Source organism: Mesoplodon mirus, assembly GCF_964341445.2.
Source record: "Mesoplodon mirus genome assembly, chromosome: 6".
Classification (NCBI taxonomy): Eukaryota; Metazoa; Chordata; class Mammalia; order Artiodactyla; family Ziphiidae; genus Mesoplodon; species Mesoplodon mirus.
In genome coordinates, this window is record NC_138982.1 from 136,021,292 (window position 1) to 136,043,162 (window position 21,871).

General features: G+C 41.0%; 1 protein-coding gene across 1 annotated transcript in view; it reads left to right on the forward strand.

Moving 5' to 3' along the window:
- ITSN1 (intersectin 1) overlaps positions 1-21,871 on the forward strand; it is a 244,597-nt gene that overhangs the window by 158,278 nt on the left and 64,448 nt on the right. Inside the window, exons 20-24 of the mRNA XM_082625531.1 lie at positions 1,745-1,866; positions 11,293-11,540; positions 14,246-14,405; positions 17,979-18,184; positions 18,962-19,044. Of these exons, the coding sequence (XP_082481657.1) occupies positions 1,745-1,866; positions 11,293-11,540; positions 14,246-14,405; positions 17,979-18,184; positions 18,962-19,044 (819 nt within the window). The remainder of the gene's footprint in view (positions 1-1,744; positions 1,867-11,292; positions 11,541-14,245; positions 14,406-17,978; positions 18,185-18,961; positions 19,045-21,871) is intronic.

Here is a 21,871-nt window from a genome sequence, read left to right on the forward strand (position 1 = left end):
TAAAATAAAAATTTTTTTTTAAAGTCCTGTTCTCCCAGATCCTCTTGGGAAACAGTCATGTCTTATCAGGCTCTATCTTGGCCGTGTTCATAGCAATGAGAACGTCAGTGTCTTTTTTTGGATGGTGCAGCTGTTCATCTTCTAGCATCATCAGATGTCTGTTTAGTTCTCCCCGCACCGTGCCAACCTTTGGCATCCAGAAGTCTTTTGCAGACGACAATGGCATGAAGTTTCATTGCCAAGCCCCATTCATACACCTGTATTCCAAATGGAGGTCATAACCCTTCCTGCTTCTCTGCTTTGTTATTTTCTCTGGGAATTTCAGAGCTGTCTCAGCAGCAGGAAGTGGCACTTCTTCCCCTTGCCTATAGTGACATGACATTCACTGTCCTCAGTCTGCACTGCGTACAACTGTGTTGTCACCTTTTGAAACTTTTTTTTTTGCCCTTTGAACATAAGTTACGTCTTTATAAATAACGATAAATGGAAGACTTTGAAATAGCTAGAAAACGTTATCCCTTTTATCAGATGCAAACTAGAATGTATTTTTAAAATTCTTGTGTGGCTGTACAATATTGTGAAGCTTAGGAGATAATACTCAGCTGAGGAAAGTGATGGCCTTTTTCTTTGTTTAGCAAATGACAAATGTTTGTTTCCTGTTTGCACAGCGGGCAGGGATGGGAGTGAGGGTTCAGAGTTGGCCGACACCCTCCCTGCCTCAAGATGCATGCAGTCCAGGGAGAAAGACTGGCAAGCCATCAGATCCACACAGGAGCCTGTGCCATACGAGGACAAAATATATGTTTTAATATTTTTTTTTTGATCTGAAAATTATTTCACCATGACTTGATCTTAAGTTCCTTATGCGTCCTCTTGGTATAAAATGAGGATTTTTTTGCTCCTTTGGTCAGTGGGAAATTATGCACATCATTCAGTTCAAGATGACACAAAGATAGTACTTTCACGGCTTTTCAGAGAAAATAGGTGTGTATCAAAATACTTGCAGCTCTTGGGTAAAACAGTTCAGAGGGCTGTGAGTAGTTATTAATCAGGATCCAAAATATCCTCTGCTCATGTGCATTTTAAAAAATTTTACTTCATTGAAAAGCTACATTATTTTCATCTAGGGTCTGTCCTTGGTTCATTTTTTTCTCTAGGGCGTGTAATTCACCAGGAATTACAATTGAATGATCAGTAAGAATGGTTCTTGGTGAAATCAGCACTTATGTTTTACGTGACCGCATTGAGGGCCTAAAACATCAACCTTTCCATGTCTCTTAATATGGAAAGTTAAAGTTGTGCTTCTTTGCCCCCTCCCCTATGAGTTGGCTGTTTCAAATTTGCCTCACGTTCGAACCGCGGCATCGAGCTAGACACCCTGCATGGGGGAAAGAGGTCTGGATGCTTTATAGATGCGCCCTGCTGACGCCTAAGCCAGGGAGCAGAGAACAGGGACTTCAGGCAGCCTCACTGCACTCAGCACTGGGATGACCTTGGCTTAATGTCCACTAATGACCTCTCTGATGGGTTCTAGTTGCTGACATCAGATTTGGCTCTCCTTTGGTTTCAGAACCAAACACATCCTCACTATGTGTTCCAGAAATTCCTTGAGTAGATGTAAGTTGTTCAGATGTTAAGATAAGCAGCAGAGGAGATAGATGCCTGTAATTTGCCTTGTGTCATGCATTTGTGTTCCATGTAACGTTTTAGTTTTGTTCCCTTCTCCTTCTTTCCTCATAAACAGAAAAAGGCCCACTTAGCATTTCTGCACAGGAGAATGTAAAAGTGGTGTATTACCGAGCACTCTATCCCTTTGAGTCCAGAAGTCACGATGAAATCACGATCCAGCCAGGAGATATAGTCATGGTAAGAAAGACTCCAGCGAAAGTGTGGTTTCTGTTGATGGTTAGCATCTGTTCTCTTTTTGTCCTTTATTTGACAGTTGTAAAATGGTTGGTGAGTAATCCAGCATTTGAGTTTTTGAAGTATAGCCTCACTCTTCTTCCTTTTCTATTAGAATGGAAGTTGGCGCTTAAAAACGTATCCCAGCATCACTTTAAAATAGAATTGTTAAAGAAAATGGGTTCTTAACATAGCCTTGCATAATTTTAAATCTGTAAAGCTCTGGTAATTTTAGAGTTTAGATTACTACTTAGATATTAAAAGTAGTCTTTCAGAAATAGTTTTAAATGCAAAATGCTTGATCATCATTTTCATAGTTGCCACTGATAATTTTTGTATCTTTGGGTCAAAGCATCTTTTTTTCCCTTTGTGTAAACTTTGGATTGTGTGAAGAGTCATGAATTAAATACAGTTAACCTGCTTTTCTACTCTATAAATGAACAGATGAAAGAGTTTAGAACTTTGCTTGTTACAGCTTGTTTAATTATAATAATAATCTTATGATTGTAACTAAAACTATAGTAACCAGTTTAAGAAAGAATAAAGCAATGTGGTTGACCTAAATTATTTCCTAAAAGAAAATAGTAGTTCCTCAATCCAGTTATTAATGTAAGTCTTAGAAGTGGTTAAGCTTTGCATTACTGTTGGCTTTTTTTTTTTCTTTTTAGTATGGAAATGGTCCAGAATTTTTTTTAAGAACTATGAAAGTTAAGAATTGAGACAAACACACTTCCCATACTAGGACCCATGTCTTTGAAGTATAAAAGGGTGTCATGCAGTCACTGTAATTACTCATGCATTCATCTTCCATTTATGCATCGTATCTGTATTTAGAGTATGTGATCTTTCATGGGCCAAAATATATAGAAAGAACAGTGTGTTTGGTCCTCAAAGAACTCAATCCCTTCTCCCCTTATTTTCTGATAGCTTTTTCTCTAGTTCTTTTGGGCTGGAAATAAGGGAGTCGTGCCCAATGCTCCAGAATTTTTCAAAGTCAAGATCCCCCTAACAATAACGAAACCCTCTTCCAGTAATCTCTCTGCCTTCATTCAGCACAGAGTTTTGAATGCCTGGGCGCCAGCCTCACTCATTCTTTACAGAAAGAACTGCTGGTTTCTCTCAAGTGTGGACGCACCACACTGAACGTGAATGGTGACCTGGGCGGAGTGTTTCTCAGCTTCTTCCCCATCTTCTTTTTCCTAATGGCCTGAGGCTGCTTTATTCCTCCTGCCTAGTCTTTGAAATATCTTGTGCCTTTTAAAGCAGATAAATTGGAAATTATCTAAATACCGTGCAATAGCAGGAATCTAAACATTATGAAGGTACAGTGCCATAGCAGAGAAGACCTCATTACAAAGTTGATTTTTATACTGCTTTAAGAAAAAAAAAAAGCCTAACATATTTGAAACTGGATTTTGTTGCAACACAAGGTGCAGAAAAGTAATGTTCTCTTCCTGAGATAAGGAAGTGTTACCAAATATTACGATAAGGAAATGTTACAGATGATCTATATTTTAATGAGTATATATTGCTATTTTTTTTGAAACATAGTCTTGTTACAATGGTACTGAGTCCTTTTCCTCAAACTGACTAGTTAAGCACCAGTCACACTAGAAGAATAGAGTGTAGATATACCACGAGAATGAAACATTTCATTAAACATGTATTTTGCCTTGCTTTCAAACCTTTGCTTTCCTGGTGGAGGTTAAAGGGGAATGGGTGAGTGCCTTGTGACTGTCAGGAAGTCTGCATCTTATTAAATGTTTTGTTCTCTTAAATCAGTTTAATTCTGTGTAAGTACACATATCTTTGGGTGTTGTCGTGGCAGTAAAAAGATGTTTTGAGTTTGTGTAGTAGGTTGTGCTTAAAATAGAAAATGAAGAAAAAGGTGTGAAAGTTTGTGTTACCAGGTTTCTGTTTGCTAAATTCCATGTAAGGACTAACTTGAAGTTTCCGTATTAGCAAATTATTAGGTCAGGTCTCTGTCTCAGATCATGGACAAAAATAAGTTCCAAGTAGGTTAAACTTAAAAGTTAAAATTCTTTTTTAAAAGGCTTTTTTTTTTTTCTTTTCTTTTTAAGGAGAATATTGGAATAGTTTTCTAAAAAATGCCTTTCTGAGTTAAAACTAGAAGCCATCAATGACAAAAATGGACAGATTTGACAATATTAAAAAATTAAATCCTGTAGATTGCAAAATACATAGGAGACAAAGGGTCACTATCCATATTATATAAAGACTCTGAAAAGTTAATATGAAAGAAACCCACAGCTTTAAAAAGTTGGCTGAGGATATAAAGAGACATATACAGATGAAGAAAAGTAAATGATTTAAAAAAAATACAAAAAGCTGCTTCTTTCTTTGGTGATTAGGAAAATGCAAATTTTAAAAATGAGATAGCATTTTTCATCTCTCTGGTGAACAAGTTTAAGAGTTTGATAATATTAAGCTTTGTCAAGAGTGTAGGAAAGTGGATACAATATACATCGTCAGCATGGTTGTATGAATTGGCTAAGCCATTTGGAGGGCAATTTGGCAATACCTATTCAAATTTAAAATTCTCATTCCCCTTGACCTAGGAATTCTGTTACTCTCCCTCCTCTAAGCTGTTTTTAGCAAGTGCACAAATAAACGTGTCCATGGATGTTCACTGCAGCATTGTTGGTAAAAGCAAACAAGGAACAGCCCAGTATCCATCAGTAAGGGAATAGTTTAAATAAATTGTGATATAGCTAAACAATAAATATAATGAAGATGTTTTTAAAAATTACACAGATCTACATATACAAATAAACTGTAGTAAAAAAGCAGAAACAATATGTAGAGCATAATTGCATTTGGTTAAATAGAAAGCTGTGTGTGTGTGTATGAATGTTTTTACGTATATAGTTTACAGTCTCGCGGTATAGGCATCAGACTGTTCACAGTGGTTACCACTGGGCAGTTAGAGAGGTGTCTTTCATGTTTAATTCTATGTACTTCTATATTCATGTTTACAAATGTATTAACATTTGTAATTTTTACTGAAACACTAAAGATAAATCCAACTTCGACAACTATTAACAGAGAATGTCTCCCCAGGCCTGGAATGGTGTTTATTTTATCTCAGACATCCCACATATGTTAACGAAGGGGCTGTGCTGTGAGGCATACTGTATTCTCTTGCTAAGGGGACAGCGGTGGTGTCTTCATTTTGTACCACAAAATGCAGCAAGACACCTCAAATGGCATTCTACTGTATTATGTTTGTGAGGCTAACAATCGGTACCCAACAAGTGGAAATGGACATGTAATAGTAGCAATTTTTTTATTTCATGAAGTTTGCAGTTGAGAAACACAATCGTGAAAAATATGCAATAGAACATTCCTAGCAATCTCCCTTGGTTGAATAATCAGGAGTTCACTTACTTTTGTGGGCACAGTACTCATCGGCTTCTCAGATTTCTCAAACTTCTTTGAAAAGTAGCTAACTATACCTGTTAGATTTTAGAAGTCTAGCAACGTTTTCTGTTTTAATGTAGGCAGTCTTGGAGGGGGCTTTAAAAAATATTTTGCTTTTAAAAAAATCTTGATTATCAGTGCAATTTTCTCCAAAAATATTTTTTCATGATTAACAAAAATTAAAGTGGTATTTTATGTATAGTCCTGTTCTAAATGTTGTTGATAATACAAAATAAGATAATTCTACCATTCATATGTTTAAAACCTCTTTAGAAAAATAGGGAGAAACACATGAAAAGGCCATTGTGTGATGAAGTTCCCAATGAATGCTCACTCACTGCTAGGAATGTAAAAGAGGAAAGAAATCAGAGTGAACTAAGGTGCTCAGGGAAGCCTTCTGAATGGAAACATCTTAATTGAGTTTTACCTGGACAGCTAAGGCTTAGATACTTTGAAAATCTATGGCCTGTCTTCTGATCTGGAGGTCCCAATACCTGGAGGGTGAATAAGTCCAGTTTGACATCCACAATGTATTGGAATAGCGTAAGAGATTAGGGACTTCCCTGGCAGTCCAGAGGTTAAGACTCCACACTTCCAATGCAGGGGGCGCAGATTCGATCCCTGGTCGGGGAACTAAGATCCCACATGCCACGCAGCCAGAAAAAAAAAGAAATTGGAGCACCTCTGCTCACTGCCGTTTTGTTGAAGTTTATCTTAAGAAAACAGGTTGATCATCTACTCAGCTGGTTTTAAATGGTACAGGGCTGAGTGCATCAATCCTGCTCAGGGACCTTAAAAAAAAAACCCACAACCAATCCAGGGCTCACCCCAAGAGACTGTGGGAACTTTTCATCCATATTTAGGATTCAGAATCTTGTCCAGGTGGTTCTATCAGGAAGTCAGTTTAGGGAACCACTGATCTAACCTAATCTCTTTTCTGTCGGGACTAATCCCAAGTCATTCTGGAAAATATCCTCTTCCTAGAGATATCCAAAAAAGGAGACTTCTTTAGGGGCTGTCAGTCATTGACCAGTCAATTCATTCAGAAAGTTGTTTATCTTCTAATTTAGTGTTTCTTTTGTAACAATTTAAACTCATTCTTTTTTCCTTTTCTTTTCTTGATGGAGAATTGTTTTGGGGTTTTTGTTTTGTTTGTTTGTTTTTCAATGTAGTCAGTACCTTTTATTTCCTGCCTTTCTTAGATTTCCATAATCTTAACATCTGAGCCATTGCTGTGTTGAGGGATCAGCACACACCTGATTCCAGGGGTGGACCATATCCAGCCCGTGCCTCTTTTGTAATAAAGTTTTACTGGAACACATTCAGGCGTGTTCATTTACATATTGCTTACAGCTGCTTTTGTGCTACAGCTGCAGAGTTCATTCGCTGCGAGGAAAATTTTGCCAACCTCTAGATTAGCGCTTTAGAAAACAGTTTTAATATCCTCATCCAGGAGTTTAGGGGGAAACCTTTTATTTCCAAACTAGCAAATGTACGAAACACGTGCTTCTCCCCATGTTCTGCAGCACATCCCAGGCAGCTGCACCGGTGGGTCTAAGTTGGTACACAGTTTAAACCTGTTTGCTCTCCATGCCCTTTGTCCTGCTTGTGAGGGGAGAGGGAATTTCTGTTACCCTTCTTTGTGACAAGGTCAGAGGCTTTAAAAATCTTAGCATCACCATGAAGATGGCGGTCATGAAGCGTATGAACATTGAGAAAAGAAATATATTATTGGGTTTCAGCCACGTGTACTTGAACCTGATATGCTGTGTGCATTTGACTGTTGCATCAATGCCCTACAGTGTGCAGTGCATAATTATTAACAGTTCATAGACTAGATCTGTAACATATTCCCAGACATTTAAGCAACATTTGGAGTTTGTGCTTCCCACTTTGATGTTTCACTAGAATGACCCCAAATGCTCTGAGGTGTTTCTGTGGGGCTGATTAAATGAAATTGTATTAAGACCAATATTGTTGGGCTTCCCTGGCGGTGCAGTGGTGAAGAATCTGCCTGCCAATGCAGGGGACACAGGTTCGAGCCCTGACCCGGGAAGATCCCACATGCTGCGGAGCAACTAAACCCGTGCGCCACAACTACTGAGCCTGCGCTCTAGAGCCCGCCAGCCACAACTACCGAGCCTGCGAGCCACAACTACTGAAGCCTGCAGTGCCTAGAGCCCGTGCTCCGCAACAAGAGAAGCCACCACAATGAGAAGCCCACGCACCACAATGAAGAGTAGCCCCCGCTCGCCGCAACTAGAGAAAGCCCATGCGCAGCAACGAAGACCCAACGCAGCCAAAAATAAATATTAATTAATTAATTCTTTTTTTAAAAAGACCAATATTGTTAATATCAAAATCCCCCTGACTTACAGCCACCGATAGATGAATCTACCCTATGTGTGTATAAGTCCACATTATAGCCAGCCACATTACAAAGAAGTCTGTGTGCTTGACTTTGCTTATCCTATCCTAATTTTCTGTCCCGTTTTTCCACAAGGGGATTGGCATTTTGAGTAAAGCTTTTCAAATCCAGGAAGGAATATTTCTCATTTTCATATGAGACCCCTTATGCTTTTTCTAAGTGGTTAATTTAATTTAATGTTAGGAGGGAATTTTTATTATAACCTCTGAACCTTAAAATTAAAATTTAATTACTCATTAAAATTAATGGATTCATATAAGAATAGATCAAACTAATTGAGATTATTGTTTGTTCAAGTTGACAAGTTGATGGATTTCCTTGGTTTAAAGTGAAACTGATTTCACTGTTGCCCTCAAGGATGGCGGAAACTCTTATCTGCAGGGATGAGGAGCTGATAGGGCTCCCTCTCCCCTTCCTGAGTACACACAAGCACCTTTCAGTGGTGAAGCCTGCTTTCTGTCATATCAGGGGACAAGGCTGGGTGTGATTAACTAGGGTGTGAGCTAGACCTGCCCATAGGGTGGAACATTTCCTCAGGGCTTCAGATCCAATTCCAGATGTCAACCAAAAGTCTGGTTAACCAGGTAAGACCCATGTCTCAAGGGAATGACAGTGGGTCACAGGACATAATTAAGTAAAGCAGCTGGCATTCAGGGAGGTCCAGCTAGCTTAGACCAGTAGGAGTTTGATAGGTCGTGATCAGGGATCACATTCCAGGCCCTACAGGAAGATAGGAAGGCCAACCCCGAGGGCCTAAGGTGCTAGACAGGTTTCTAGAGCAGGGAACTCCCCCTAGAGAACCAGAAATCTCTGGTTACCTAAAGTAAACAGTGTCAGATAGAGTCCAGGCTTTTAGAACAGGGCAAAAGAGAACTGCAGTAGAGTCAGAGCTGAACAACAGGAGAGATGGCTTTAGAAAATCTGTCATGAAGCACGTCTCATATGCCAGGCAGTGTTCTAGATACTTATCATTCTTTACCACAACTATTATAAAACAGGTACTGGTATTATCCTTCATTTTACAGATGAAGAAACCAAGGCACCAAGAGATTACACTTTGCCCAAAGTCAACCAGCTAATAATATAGAAGTGGTGTTAAAACTGAGGCAGGCTAATTGCAGAGCCCTATCCTTAATCATGACACTTTGCAGTCTTTTTTTTTTTTTTTTTTTTTTTTTAATTTAGGCTGCGTGTGTCTTCGTTATGGTGCGCAGGCTTCTGATTGCGGTGGCTTCTCTTGTTGCAGAGCATGGGCTGTAGGCGCGCGGGCTCAGTAGTTGTGGCTCATGGGCTCTAGAGCACAGGCTCAGTAGTTGTGGCGCAGGGGCTTAGTTGCTCCGCGGCGTGTGGGATCTTCCTAGATCAGGGCTCGAACCTGTGTCCCCTGCAGTGGCAGGCGGATCCTTAACCACTGCGCCACCAGGGAAGCCCCACTTTGCAGTCTTGAGGCGAAGCGGTTGTGTCTGGCTCCAGGTCCTCACTCACTGCTGCCAGACCTTACCTCTGGTCCTGGGATGTGTGGAGGGGGCAGGAACTGGGCTGTTTAACCCGCTGAGAAGCTGGGGAGGCCCTGGCTCAGGCTGACCTAGAAACAGCTGTGTTTCCAGTGCAAAACAGCTATAAAGTTAAAGTGAGTCATAATATCACCAATAAATACAAACAAGAGAGAAAAGGCATCTAGCCATTTGAGTTCAGCAGAAAATAAGATCCAAGTGGGGAAAAGAATGTCACCTTAAATCCTCATCTGGAGAAACAGTTCGGGCTGCCCAGAAAAAGGAAAGAAAGAAGAAAACAATGCGGGGGCAGCTGAATGAGAAGTGGCCACGTGCTCACATTGATACAAGTGTTATAGCACCGGAACTGTAAAGCCAAAAATAGAACCTTTGGAAGCAGCGTTGGTTGCTATCTCGGGGAACTCCTTTTTGGAGAATTCTCAGCTTTTAAAAACTGCTTTTACCCATGACAATAGGGTTCCTAAGGTAGAGCAGCAAGGAAGCTCTCCTACGGACTGAATATTTTATAAATAACATGCAGAATTAAGTAGGAAGTCCTGTATTCTACTTTCTCCACCCCTACCCCAGGCATTTTTTTTTAATTCAAATAAGCTAATAAACATTATACCATATTACTCTACACTAAATACAAACAGATGTTTGGTCCTTAGTTATTTGCTTTGGGGTTTGTTTGTTTGTTTTTAACTGAATATTTGAATGGGTTAGAAAACTGGTATTTTTGCCACTTTTTCCAAAATCATTGTTAAGACCCTACATACTCATTTCTGTGATTTCGAAAAAGCAACATTAAGGTCCAATGTATTACTCCTTAGGCAGTATATTATGCAATAAAAATAGGATAAGGTCTCTGACAGAACCTTATTTGACTTATTGTAATGAAAATAATTTCCTACTAATGAATGTAATTGTCCTCAAATTGATCTCCTGTTGCTCATAAAATAGTGAGGGTAACTCCTAAAGATAAGTAGAATCATTCTGGTGATTTTGACTCTAATCCTTTTGGTAAGAATTAAAATAAAATGCAAACATTAAAAACACAGGTGTAATAAATCTCCTCTGAAATTTTTTAACAGCAGAATTTTATATTCTCATGTGCATGTTTGTGAACAGTAAAGTGAAATTTATGCAAAAGAAAACTCTAGGACTTTAATAAAATTAATTGTTGCTGTAAATAATCATTTCCTTAATTTTCTCGTCATGTATCTGTGGAGTTTTTAAATAACTAAACACAGCAGCCAGTTTTACTTGTTGTAGAAACCGTCTAAGGCTCTGTTTTTTATCTTCTTGTCCCTGTGCTAAATAAGTACTGCTTAGTTTAGAGATTTTTTTTAGAGTGCTAAATTCATATTGATTGTACCCTTTGCTTTCAATTTTAAATAATAAACGTAAGTCAAATTATTTTTAATAATTACATGAGGGCTTCCCCGGTGGCGCAGTGGTTGAGAGTCCGCCTGCCGATGCAGGGGACATAGGTTCGTGCCCCAGTCCGGGAAGATCCCACATGCCATGGAGCGGCTGGGCCCATGAGCCATGGCCACTGAGCCTGCGCATCCGGAGCCTGTGCTCCACAACAGGAGAGGCCACAACAGTGAGAGGCCCACGTACCGCAAAATAATAATAATAATAATAATAATAATAATAATTACATGACTTCCTGAGCGATGAAGTCTGTCATATCACTTTCTAATTCAAAGTAGCTCTAAAAATTTAAACTGTAGGCTTTATTAGGATTCCTTATTGGTCTTAACTGCTATTATTAGGGGAAAAAGAAAAAGCTAAACAGGCACAAAAGACTAAAAACTTGAATTATAGCACCTACTGTTTCTTCAGAGTTAAAGTTTAGAGACCATTTTTCCAGACTCTTAGACTAAGAATAAAGTGAAGAAATGTCTGTGCCGTGTGTTAGTCTGACCGGGTCAGAGGCGGGGGCTTTGTTCTGGTAGAGTGTTTGGTGTCTTTAGGGGTTGATTTAGTTCCACTGAATTAAACTTTATGACTTTCCTGCAGGTGGATGAAAGCCAAACTGGAGAACCGGGTTGGCTTGGAGGAGAATTAAAAGGAAAGACAGGATGGTTCCCTGCAAACTACGCAGAGAAAATCCCAGAAAACGAGGTTCCTGCCCCAGTCAAACCAGTGACTGATGCTGCCTCCACCCCTGCACCCAAACTGGCTGTACGTGAGACCCCTGCTCCTTCCGCGGTGACCTCTGCAGAGCCCTCCGCGACCCCCAACAACTGGGCCGACTTCAGCTCCACGTATGTGTAGGATGCTACTTCTGATGATTTTTGAAATCCCAGCTTAGTGATCTTTTAAGTGTTGTTATAGTCTTGGGTTGTACCTCTGAGTAATTTTCATGGCCACTTTCTCTGGTCTTCCGGCAAATTGTGGATTGCATTCCCTGACCTGGATTTAATTATATCATTGCTCAACAATGATTTGCCCTGGGATAAAGTTAAGCCTATGACCCTTGTTTTCGTTCAATAATTTGTCTGTATCTTACATTCTTGTGGAAGAAATGGAGAAATACAGTTTCCTAATAATGGGCTTGACACCCATGACAGCAAATATTTAGAGTCATTTCCTGCACGGAAATAGCACTTTTTTTTTTTGCTGGACAGAAACAGAAATTGAATTTAGTCACGTGGTTTTGAATAAGATAGAAAGCTGTTTCCTGCGAAGCTTTTCTCTTTCATCAGTCCCGTACAAACGTACAGCAGATCGAAGAGATGTGTACTCTTGGCCGCTGTTCGTGCTATGCCTTTGGTCATCAGGAAATGGCATTAAAAACAGTGTGTAAGCAGAGGTTTGAAAGGAGAGATGAAGCCTCTGTCCACGCTTCCAGTTATAGGACTGGTCTAGGTGTGCAGTAGTCTAAAAATATTTTATACTGGCATTCAAGTAAAAGGGATGTAAGAAGTGTTTTTAATTTGTTTTCAAGTCTGATCATCTTTCAGAAGAAACAAATTGAAGGCAGGGAGTCAGGGCGTAATGTTGGAGAAAGACCAGGTGGAGGAAATAGAGGAAAGAGAGGTGAGTGATGACCAAAGGCAGGAGGAAGTGGAGGGAAGGATGTAAGGAATAGCAAGTATTATCTTTTTTTTTTTTTTTTTGCGGTACGCGGGCCTCTCACTGTTGTGGCCTCTCCCGTTGCGGAGCACAGGCTCCGGACGTGCAGGCTCAGCGGCCATGGCTCACGGGCCCAGCCGCTCCACAGCATGTGGGATCTTCCCGGACCGGGGCACGAACCCGTGTCCCCTGCATCGGCAGGCGGACTCTCAACCACTGCGCCACCAGGGAAGCCCGGAATAGCAAGTTTTTCATACTTACATTTTCACATAAATGGTTGAAAGTGCTAAAGAAGGTCCTCCCTATCTAATCTCTGCTAAAAAGTAGTCCTTTATTAGCATGATGGAAACCAAGTTGAAATTCTCCTCTCTTGATTTTTTTTTCTTAATTGAAGTATAGTTGATTTATAATATTGTGTTAGTTTCAGGTGTACAGCAAAGTGATTCAGTTATATATCAGTAAGTCCCCTCATACGAACCTTCAAGTTGCGAACTTTCAAAGACGTGAACGTGCATTCGCACGTCCAGTCACATAAGTCAGTTCACGTGTCTGGCGTACATTGTCACGTGGTTGTGCTTTTGTATACTTTACTGTACGGTACTGTATGGAGTACAGTAGTACAGTATCTTTATTTCAACCCCAGGATGTCGGGAAGCAAGCGTAAAAGCAGCAGTAATGTAGCTGGTACTGTACTGTACTTTTCAAGGTATTATATTGTAAGATTAAAAATGTTTTCTATATTTTTGTGTTTGTTTTTTATGTATTATTTGTGTGAAAAGTATTATAAACCTATTGCAGTACAGTACTATAGAGCCGATTGTGTTAGTTGGGTGCCTAGGCTAACTTTGTTGGACTTTCGAATGTGCTCTCGGAACAGAACTCGTTCGTATGTAGGGGACTTACTGTATATATTTTTTCAGATTCTTTTCCATTATAGGTCATTACATGACATTAAATATAGTTCCCTGTGCTATACAGTAAATCCCTGTTGCTTATCTATTTTGTGTATAGTAGTTTGTATTCCCTGTCTTGATTTTGATTGAAAAGTTCTGACTTTTGAAACTAAAGCTTACACTAAAATAGAAGACAGGTGCTGTGTTTTCCAGGATTTTGTTTTGCTGTGGATCCAGTCCGTGTTACTCTCTTGCTTGATAAATGTGTGGTCTGCAGCTCTCCTGCTATAATTCCAGGCTTCTTATTTTCCAAACCCTGAATCAGGATGTGCCGTCTATCAAAGGAAATATTCTGATTTTCAGATTTGTTTATGTCTTATAAAGATTTTTAAAAAGTCAATTGAATTTAAATCTGCACTGACACAGATGTGTTTATTTAAAATTATAAAATTGCAAAATTAAAACCATCCCCGATATCAGGACAACACGTTGCTCTAAGGATACCACTGGTAGTTACCATGGTATCCAAGCACATGGCCTGGTGCTTGCTGTGTGTTGATGGGACAGAGAGATGGTATTACTAAGCACCAGCTGCTGAGCTGGCATGTTTTCATATGTGATGCGAAACTTCTTTTTTGCTTATTTAGCATTGTCATTACAAATGAAGATAATGATCACATGAGGAAGTTTCTCTGGCGCTTTCTCATTGCAAGGTGTTTCTCTATGTGGTATTTCATGTGACCCTCACAACTAACCAGAGTGGCACAATATTGTTCCCATTTTATCAACGAGGAAATCAAGATTCCGAGAAACTACTAGAATTTGCCTGAGATCCATCGCTAGTGTGTGACGGTCAGACCCAAACCCAAGTCCAGTGCTCTTGCCCCCCTCCTTGTTCTTAAACAAGCCCCGTGCACATCCTGGGTGTATGTTTATGGCGGGAGAAACGCCGGTGCATCGGGAAGTCCTTGCCACTCACGGTGGTGTGCTTCGCCTTCCAGGTGGCCTACCAGCACGAATGAGAAACCAGAAACCGACAACTGGGATGCATGGGCAGCCCAGCCCTCCCTCACCGTTCCGAGCGCCGGGCAGTTGAGACAGAGATCAGCCTTCACTCCAGCCACAGCCACGGGCTCCTCTCCATCTCCTGTTTTAGGCCAGGTAACAGCATCGATGGGGGCAGGAGGACCTCGAGTGCCTGTGCGGGGCGGACAGATTCAGCCAATGCTTGTTGTCAACGTCATTTAGGAGTAAAGCCTCATTATATGCATCTGGGTCGGCTGGCAGGGCGGGATCCAGTTCACATTTTCCCAGTAGAGGGAATAGTGACAGTTCAGAGGATGGAGTTCAGACATTTGAACTCCATCTTGAACAGTGGGTAAGAGCTTATTAGGAAACAGAGAGGGCTGGCATGTCAGACAGAAAATACTGTGAGGGTATCACAGCACTTTTAATCAGCTATACTCCAGTATAAAATAAAAAGATAAAAAGAAAATAATGTGAGGAGAGGCTTTAGGTAGGAGGTCAGAGAGTGTTTCAGGAAAGTTGTGGGTCAGTCCATTTGGCTAGACCACTGAATATTTATCCAAAAAGATAGACCAATTACAGATTAATGGGAAGCTCTTAAATTCCTTGCTAAGAAAGTAATTTCTGAAAGGATAATAAATAAAGAAAGTTATTCCTTTATTTGTTTATTTAATTAATAAAGGAATGAAATTTCTATAAATAGTCAAACCAAACAGCGAAATTGCACATCTGGCAGGCATTTGGGGGTCAGGGACAGTTTCTGCTCGGGGAACAGCCAGAGTGAGCACAGGCTCCGGGCAGATTCACGTGGAGGGTGGTGTGTGCAGGAAGATTCGAGTCGGGGACACGGGGACACTGACAACAGTTGAAGAGGGGGGAGCCCCAATGCCTGTGGGAGCAAAAAGGAAAGGAAAGGTCTGGGACTGAGAAAAAGGTTTGACTTTACAGGGGAACAAGGAAGGCAGAAAGAGAAATTGATTTTTAGCGAGAAGAAGTTGGGTTTTAGACGTGTTAATTTTAAGGTGAGAGGGGGACAGCCGGGTCATTCGGTCTGGCAGGAATTGGGACGTAGATCAGATCTCAGGAAATGAGTGAGCTCTTCAAAGGAGAGAGCTGCACGAAGATGGAAATTGCACAGAGCGTGTGTCTTCTCTGACCTGGGAGTAGGGCAGCTCCTGAGAGGAGCTGTTCCTTTTCTTTGCATCTGTCCCAGCTCAGCAGGTGGCACAAGGGTCATGCTCAGCCGTGGTGACTCTGGTGGAGGAGGGCTCAGGACCAGGAAAATGAGAGGAAGTTGAAGGCTGTTTCCAGAAAGCGGGGGTGGTGGTGCTCATATTATTAAAGGCGGTGGTCCGGGCAAAGAGGCAAGTAGAACATATCTGTGACCTGGGAAAGAGCAGGATAAACCAGATCGTAGAGGGATACAGAGGAAACGTTTGGTGGGAAAGTGGGAAGATTTGGTGAAAGGAAAGAGAAGGAGCAGGGTAGGAGGAGGACAGGAAGCAGCCCCATGGCCAGTGGGGAAAGGGACTGAAAAGTGGAGACCAGAGAATCTAAGTGGGAGCAGCGTTAAAAGCACAGAAAAGAAGACAGGCTTCTTTTTCTTCTGGGAGAGGAAGGGTGAAGAGAGGTTGGAGAAAGAGGGAAAGGAGTTCAGGTTGTGCTCTGGGCAGCTTTTTCAGGAGGGGCCCCCGAGGGCCTGCGGAGCATGCATAAAAGGAATTGAGTAAAGAAGGAAGAAGCCTGACGTGGCTGAATTTAACCTGAATGTGTAACTGGTCATCACACATTATCTTGGCTTTCTCCAGCAATACTGCACAGTTTGGGACTAGAAATAATAATAGTAACATAAGCCACCCCTGTTAAGATTATTACTCTCATAGCTGCTCTAAAGATAGATCCTGTTACACTTTCTCAACCACCTTTTGAAGAAAGTGTCTCTGTTTTAGAGATGTGGAAATAAGGCCTGGAGAGATTAAACAGTTGTCCAAGGTCACACAATTAGTCAGTGACAGACTTGGGATTCAAACCCAGAGTCCGTGTTCTGCCTGATTCCATGCTGGTTATTCAGGCGTCTCCATGTGGAAAGGTGGACAGGGCAGGTGCAGCAAAGATTTTTCAGGGTGAGAGGTTATGAAATACTGGAGCCCAGGTGAAATGGCAGAGACTAAACAGAAGTGATGGAGAGGATTAGGCAACACAGAAGCGCTGAGATCCACGGCTCCGGTGTGAGGCGCCCTGCAAGCGCGAGGTGGGGACACGGCGGGCAGAGACTCTGTGGTCCTGGGGGGCGTTTGGAATCCAGAGACCCCTCCTCAGTTCTGAAGACTGGGTGGAGTGTACGGTCGAGATGGAAGGAAATAGGGATGTCATAGGTCTAAGAAGGCGAGAACCCATGGAGACCAACATGGAAGCCAAAACTCTTCAACCTGTCATAAATGCTCCACTTGTCAGACATAATCACAGTTAAATGTCATTATGAAAATATCTTCTACAGGCAAGTCCAAGTTGGTTCTGAGTGAACCGTCATTGGGCATTATCCCTTGTTCTTGTCCATTTACGTATATAATCGAAAGTTGATGTTGTTGTATTTTTTAGTATTGTTTTAAGATACTGTAACTGTTTTATGTTACAGTCTTAAAAAAGATAATAAATGCCTCACCCCGCCTTGCCAGCCTCATCTCCTACTCCACCCCTCCATGAGACTAGGTCACGTGCACCCCCAGATCACGCTTCTCCTCCTGGACACCTTGCGGGACAGCATCGCGCGGCCGTGCCCTCTGCCCCGAGTGCCCTTCGGAGGAAGCCCTAGCTACCAAAATCCTTCTCATCCTTCAAGGCCCGGCTCAAACGCTGCCTCCTCTGTGAAACTCCCCGTGTTGCCCTCAGGCAGCATTAATCCCTCTTTTCTCTCTGTTCCTGCAGTGAATAGTTGGCACCTCTCTTCTTAGCGTATTTCATTCTGCCGGGTGGTAGGCATAGTTGTTTGTATCTCTTTCTTCCTCATTAATTATGAGTTCCTTGGTATCATACTGCCCATTTTTATAGTGCTTTCTGGTTAATAAAGTGTTTTAACCTAAATTATTTTGGGGAGGCAGAGATGGCATTTTATTCATCTTTGTATATGGTTTGCATATAGATTTATTTATAGTAAATGGGGATTACAGTGGATTTATGCTTGCCAAACCCCTGTTCCTCTAAAAAGGAACAGAAACAAGCCCAATCCAATGCCATGTGTATTTCCCTGTGTCCGCCTAAACTAAGATATCAGTTAATTACCTTTTGAGATTTCATAAGGTTTCTGCTCTGGTATTAATCCCCCACTAAACACCCAAATCCGATTGGAAATTGGCAGGAGTGGGAGTGCCCTGGGCAACTTGAGACTTAAAATAGAACCCAAACAGAAAAGGCACACAGCCAGGTGCAACAGAATAAACACGACCTCCTGGCTTGTTTAAATAGAGGATTCTAGATGGCCCGACCACGGCTTTGTGAATAGGCTAGCAGATTTTCACCTCCACTCTGGGGAGTAAACAGTTACTGAGCACAGTGGAGCATGTGGTACCAGTGCTGTGCTGAGGCAGGGTCCTCTGTGGCTGAGCATGTGCCCGCGTGTGCCCGTCGCAGGGGAGGAGCCGGTGTTCGCGTCACCTGAATGGATAACAAATCACAGAGTGATGAGAGGTCCTTTATGTTCTTCCACACAAGGGCGAAAAGGTGGAGGGGCTACAGGCACAAGCCCTGTATCCTTGGAGAGCCAAAAAAGACAACCATTTAAATTTTAACAAAAATGATGTCATCACAGTCCTGGAGCAGCAAGACATGTGGTGGTTTGGAGAAGTTCAAGGCCAGAAGGGGTGGTTCCCCAAGTCTTACGTGAAACTCATTTCAGGGCCCGTAAGGAAATCTACGAGGTATGTTTGTATTTATCTGCTTCTATTGGATGAAAACCATGTCAGGCACGAAATTATTGTTTGCACTAGTTAAGATTCATAGATGGGAGTGGCAGGATTATTTTGTCTTTAAACTGGATCTTTTCACTGCAAAAATTAGGGTACATGGCAACAGGGGAGAGCCTCTTACAGATAAAGGGTCAGTTTTTTCCTTGCTCATAGAAACCTGTATATCCTGTTTTTCATTGACTTATGCATGAGGGAATTCTGCTCTGAGACCTGGAACATTCTTGTGGATTTGTTGGAGGTTATGCCTCTCTTCATGCTTAGTATCCAGTACTGTTCCAGACGTACAGGACTACTTAGAGGCCCAAAGCATTTGGGAAAATTTATGGAAGAATGAATTATCTTTTTCATTGGGAAACTTATAGCATGGAACCTTAACAAAAAGGTTGTTGTTTAATTGTTCTAACCATGTAGATGGTCAAAACACATTATGAGCTTCAAGAAGAGATGAAGAGCAAAAATACTGAATGAGCATCTGTCAGTCATGCTTTGAAATAGACCAATACATTAGCTGTGTATCCAGCAAAGCAGAGTGCTGACAGACAAGGATGTGAGCTTAGAATCAGGCCTCTGTGGCCCCTTGTGATGTGTTTTGACTTAGCTGAGTGCATCTATTTCAGCAGTAGATTATCAATGCTTTAAATGTTAAACAGTTTTTAAAAAGAAAAATCAGTGTCATTTGTACTGTTTTCTTTGAGGGTGAAAATTAAAATACTTTCCCCCCTCTTCCAGCATGGATTCTGGTTCTTCAGAAACTCCTGCTAGTCTAAAGAGAGTAGCTTCCCCAGCAGCCAAGCCGGCCGTATCAGGAGAAGGTGAGAACCTGACTCAGATCATGTTATTTAGAAGGTGGAGGGAATCGTGGAATACAGTGAATGTTGGATTTCATGTTTAAATAGTTTACATTAATTTACGTTCATTATATTAAACCCTAAGGTAAAATGAGGTTTAGCCCTTTACAAAGTCATAGCACTTTATGGAGACTTTCAAAATACCATCAGATATATTGATCATAAAAACTGGATTTTCTAGTTATGTTTGATTATGAGCCCTTTGACTCTTGAAAGAGGCCCATCACAGTCACTAAGGACCAAGTTCTCTGAGCATCTCTACAGCTAATTTGTGGTAGTTGCTATTTTTCTGACTTTATACAGGTAAGTATTTTGGTTTAAAGCCATAACTATACGGTTCAGTAAAACTGTCACAGTAACGTCAGTGCCATTTGTACCCCAAATGAAACAGAAGTTTCATTTCTGTGTTCCATGTAAATAACCACACCAGATTATTTAGGCCTAAACATTGTGTTTTGAGTGTTTATTACACAAATAATTAATTGCTTTATTTCCTCTTCTTCATGACATAATCTTTTCGATTATATATGCCAATATATGGTATAGGTTTAAAAATGAACAAAACCTACATAATTCAGGCTCTAATGGTAAAAATCTCATGTCTTTTCTTCATTTGGTCCAGCCATTATCAGAGTACTAAATGAAGAATGAGCGCTACCCAAGTTAGACAGGCTTTCCATGTTGAAGTATGAACAGTGTTTGTAGCTAACAGATGTCTACACAACTGTGTAGTAGTTTTTCATAGGTTCCCTGAATAAATTCCACGAGGGTGGAATCTTTCGTTCAGTTTGTTTGCCATTATGAGACTTACATTCCTTAGAAACTTTGCCTTATGAAAAATAGAATTTTTAAAGCAATTGTTGCAATGGAGACAGCAAAGGTTAAAATATAATGGTATTTCAGATAGTAACAAAGTTACTTTTTCAAGAGGAATTTCAGAAGTAAAAAATTTTTTTAGCTTATAGGTATAGCTGTAAAACTTCATCATCACTGAACAAATCCAGTATTCTATTGTATCCAGTTTTTGCCATTACCACCAAAACAATCATTAGGATAGTTCTCTTCATACATTCTTGTCATCCTAATGACTTTTTTATCCACTGTTAGGAGAACAGGCAAGAAGGTCTTTTAAACACAGCACATGTAGTCAGTATTATGTCAGGCAAATTATGTGTGCCTCCCGTCCCCCCAGATTCAGTGTGTTATATCCATTCAGTCTCACTGGAGCACCAGAGTTTGTACCCTGGCTCTCTTACCTAGTGACCATTTACTTTTAGTCATGCCTTAACTCCCTCATCTGTAAAATGGGCATAATAATCACCACTTGAGGTAGGAAATTATTACAAGGCTTATAAGATAATAGTGTAAGCTTTTGGAATAAAGGTCAGTAAATGTCTGCTACTTTTATTTCCTTTTTGCTTCATTTCCTGGATTTATCGATAGTCACTTAAAGCAGTGAGCTTTCTCATCCAACAGCTGGGTTTTTTTGTTTTTGTTTTTTTGTTTTTAGCATCTTTATTGGAGTATAATTGCTTTACAATGGTGTGTTAGTTTCCAACAGCTGGGTTGATGAATGTTGATTTGTTTTGAAACATTGTACAGAGGCCTCTGCACTTGAGGCCTCAATAAGTAGGTCACAGATGAACCACACACATCCTTAAAGTTGGGCAACAGAAGAGAGTTAAATTCTAACCTGGGTTGACATTTATTACATCCATTTTGAAATGATTTAGGTCTTAGAAATTTGAGGAGAGATTGCTGGCTTTCTGGAGGGGTGTGGGAGGATACTGACATCTGAAATTCTGAGAAAAGGTACTTAAATATATTAATGGACCACTTATCAATACTGTATTAAATGTAATCAGATTTCACGTAAACCAGAAACCAGATTAAATAGATGGCCAATTTGGGTAGCTCTTAAAATATGGGCTTGGGAATTGCCAGTGCCCTGTGTTACATGTCTGGTGAAGAGGGTCTAAGTGGTGAGAAGCCCCCGCATAGCGGTCCTCATGTCTCCCCGTTTTCATTGAATCCAGAAGGTCCTCGCAGATGCCTGCGTGCACACAGGGCAAGTAAAGCCACAGTCTTTCCCGTCTCCTTGGTATCTTCTGCTGCAGTGTGAAGTTCAGCTAGAGTTCACGCTTCTGAAGTTTCTTAAGCATTTCGAAAGTGACTTCAAACTTTGGATCCATTTTAAGAAAGTGACTTTTAAGTGCAGGAATCACTGGGAAAAGGATAGATTGCCAAGGATCCAATCCGAAATGGCCAAACATGAGCTAAGGAACAAGTAACGGAACAAAATGAAAAGGGAAGGGTCAGAATACTGGGAACTCAGAAAAAGGAATATATTAATGAAGAAACAATGTCCTTATTCAAGCTGCCAAACTTTGATTTCCTCGTGCGGGAAATCATTTTTCCAGTTTTAACTGTGGAGGTGTGTGTCACCAGTGCTGGAGGGCTAACGACAGAGAGGCTTCTGTTCTGCCTTGTACATTTGGATGACCTTGTATCTCGGGGGTCTGCTGGCCTCAGCCTACAGGTCAGCGCAGCGAGGCTGAAGCGGCCCCTTGGAGAGCTGCCCACATTAGCATAAGCATTAGGAGGGTTTGTGTTTTTTGGTGCCTGTTTTAGCTTTCATTAGTGCCTCCTGCAGAGGCTCTTATAATTAGACAGCGGAGTCCTCCCTACTAAATTAATTGACATTAAGCTCTGCATTTAAGGACTATCATGTGAAATTTTAGCAAGAAACACTCCATCCATCATCCATCATAAAACGAACTTTTCGGGTAAA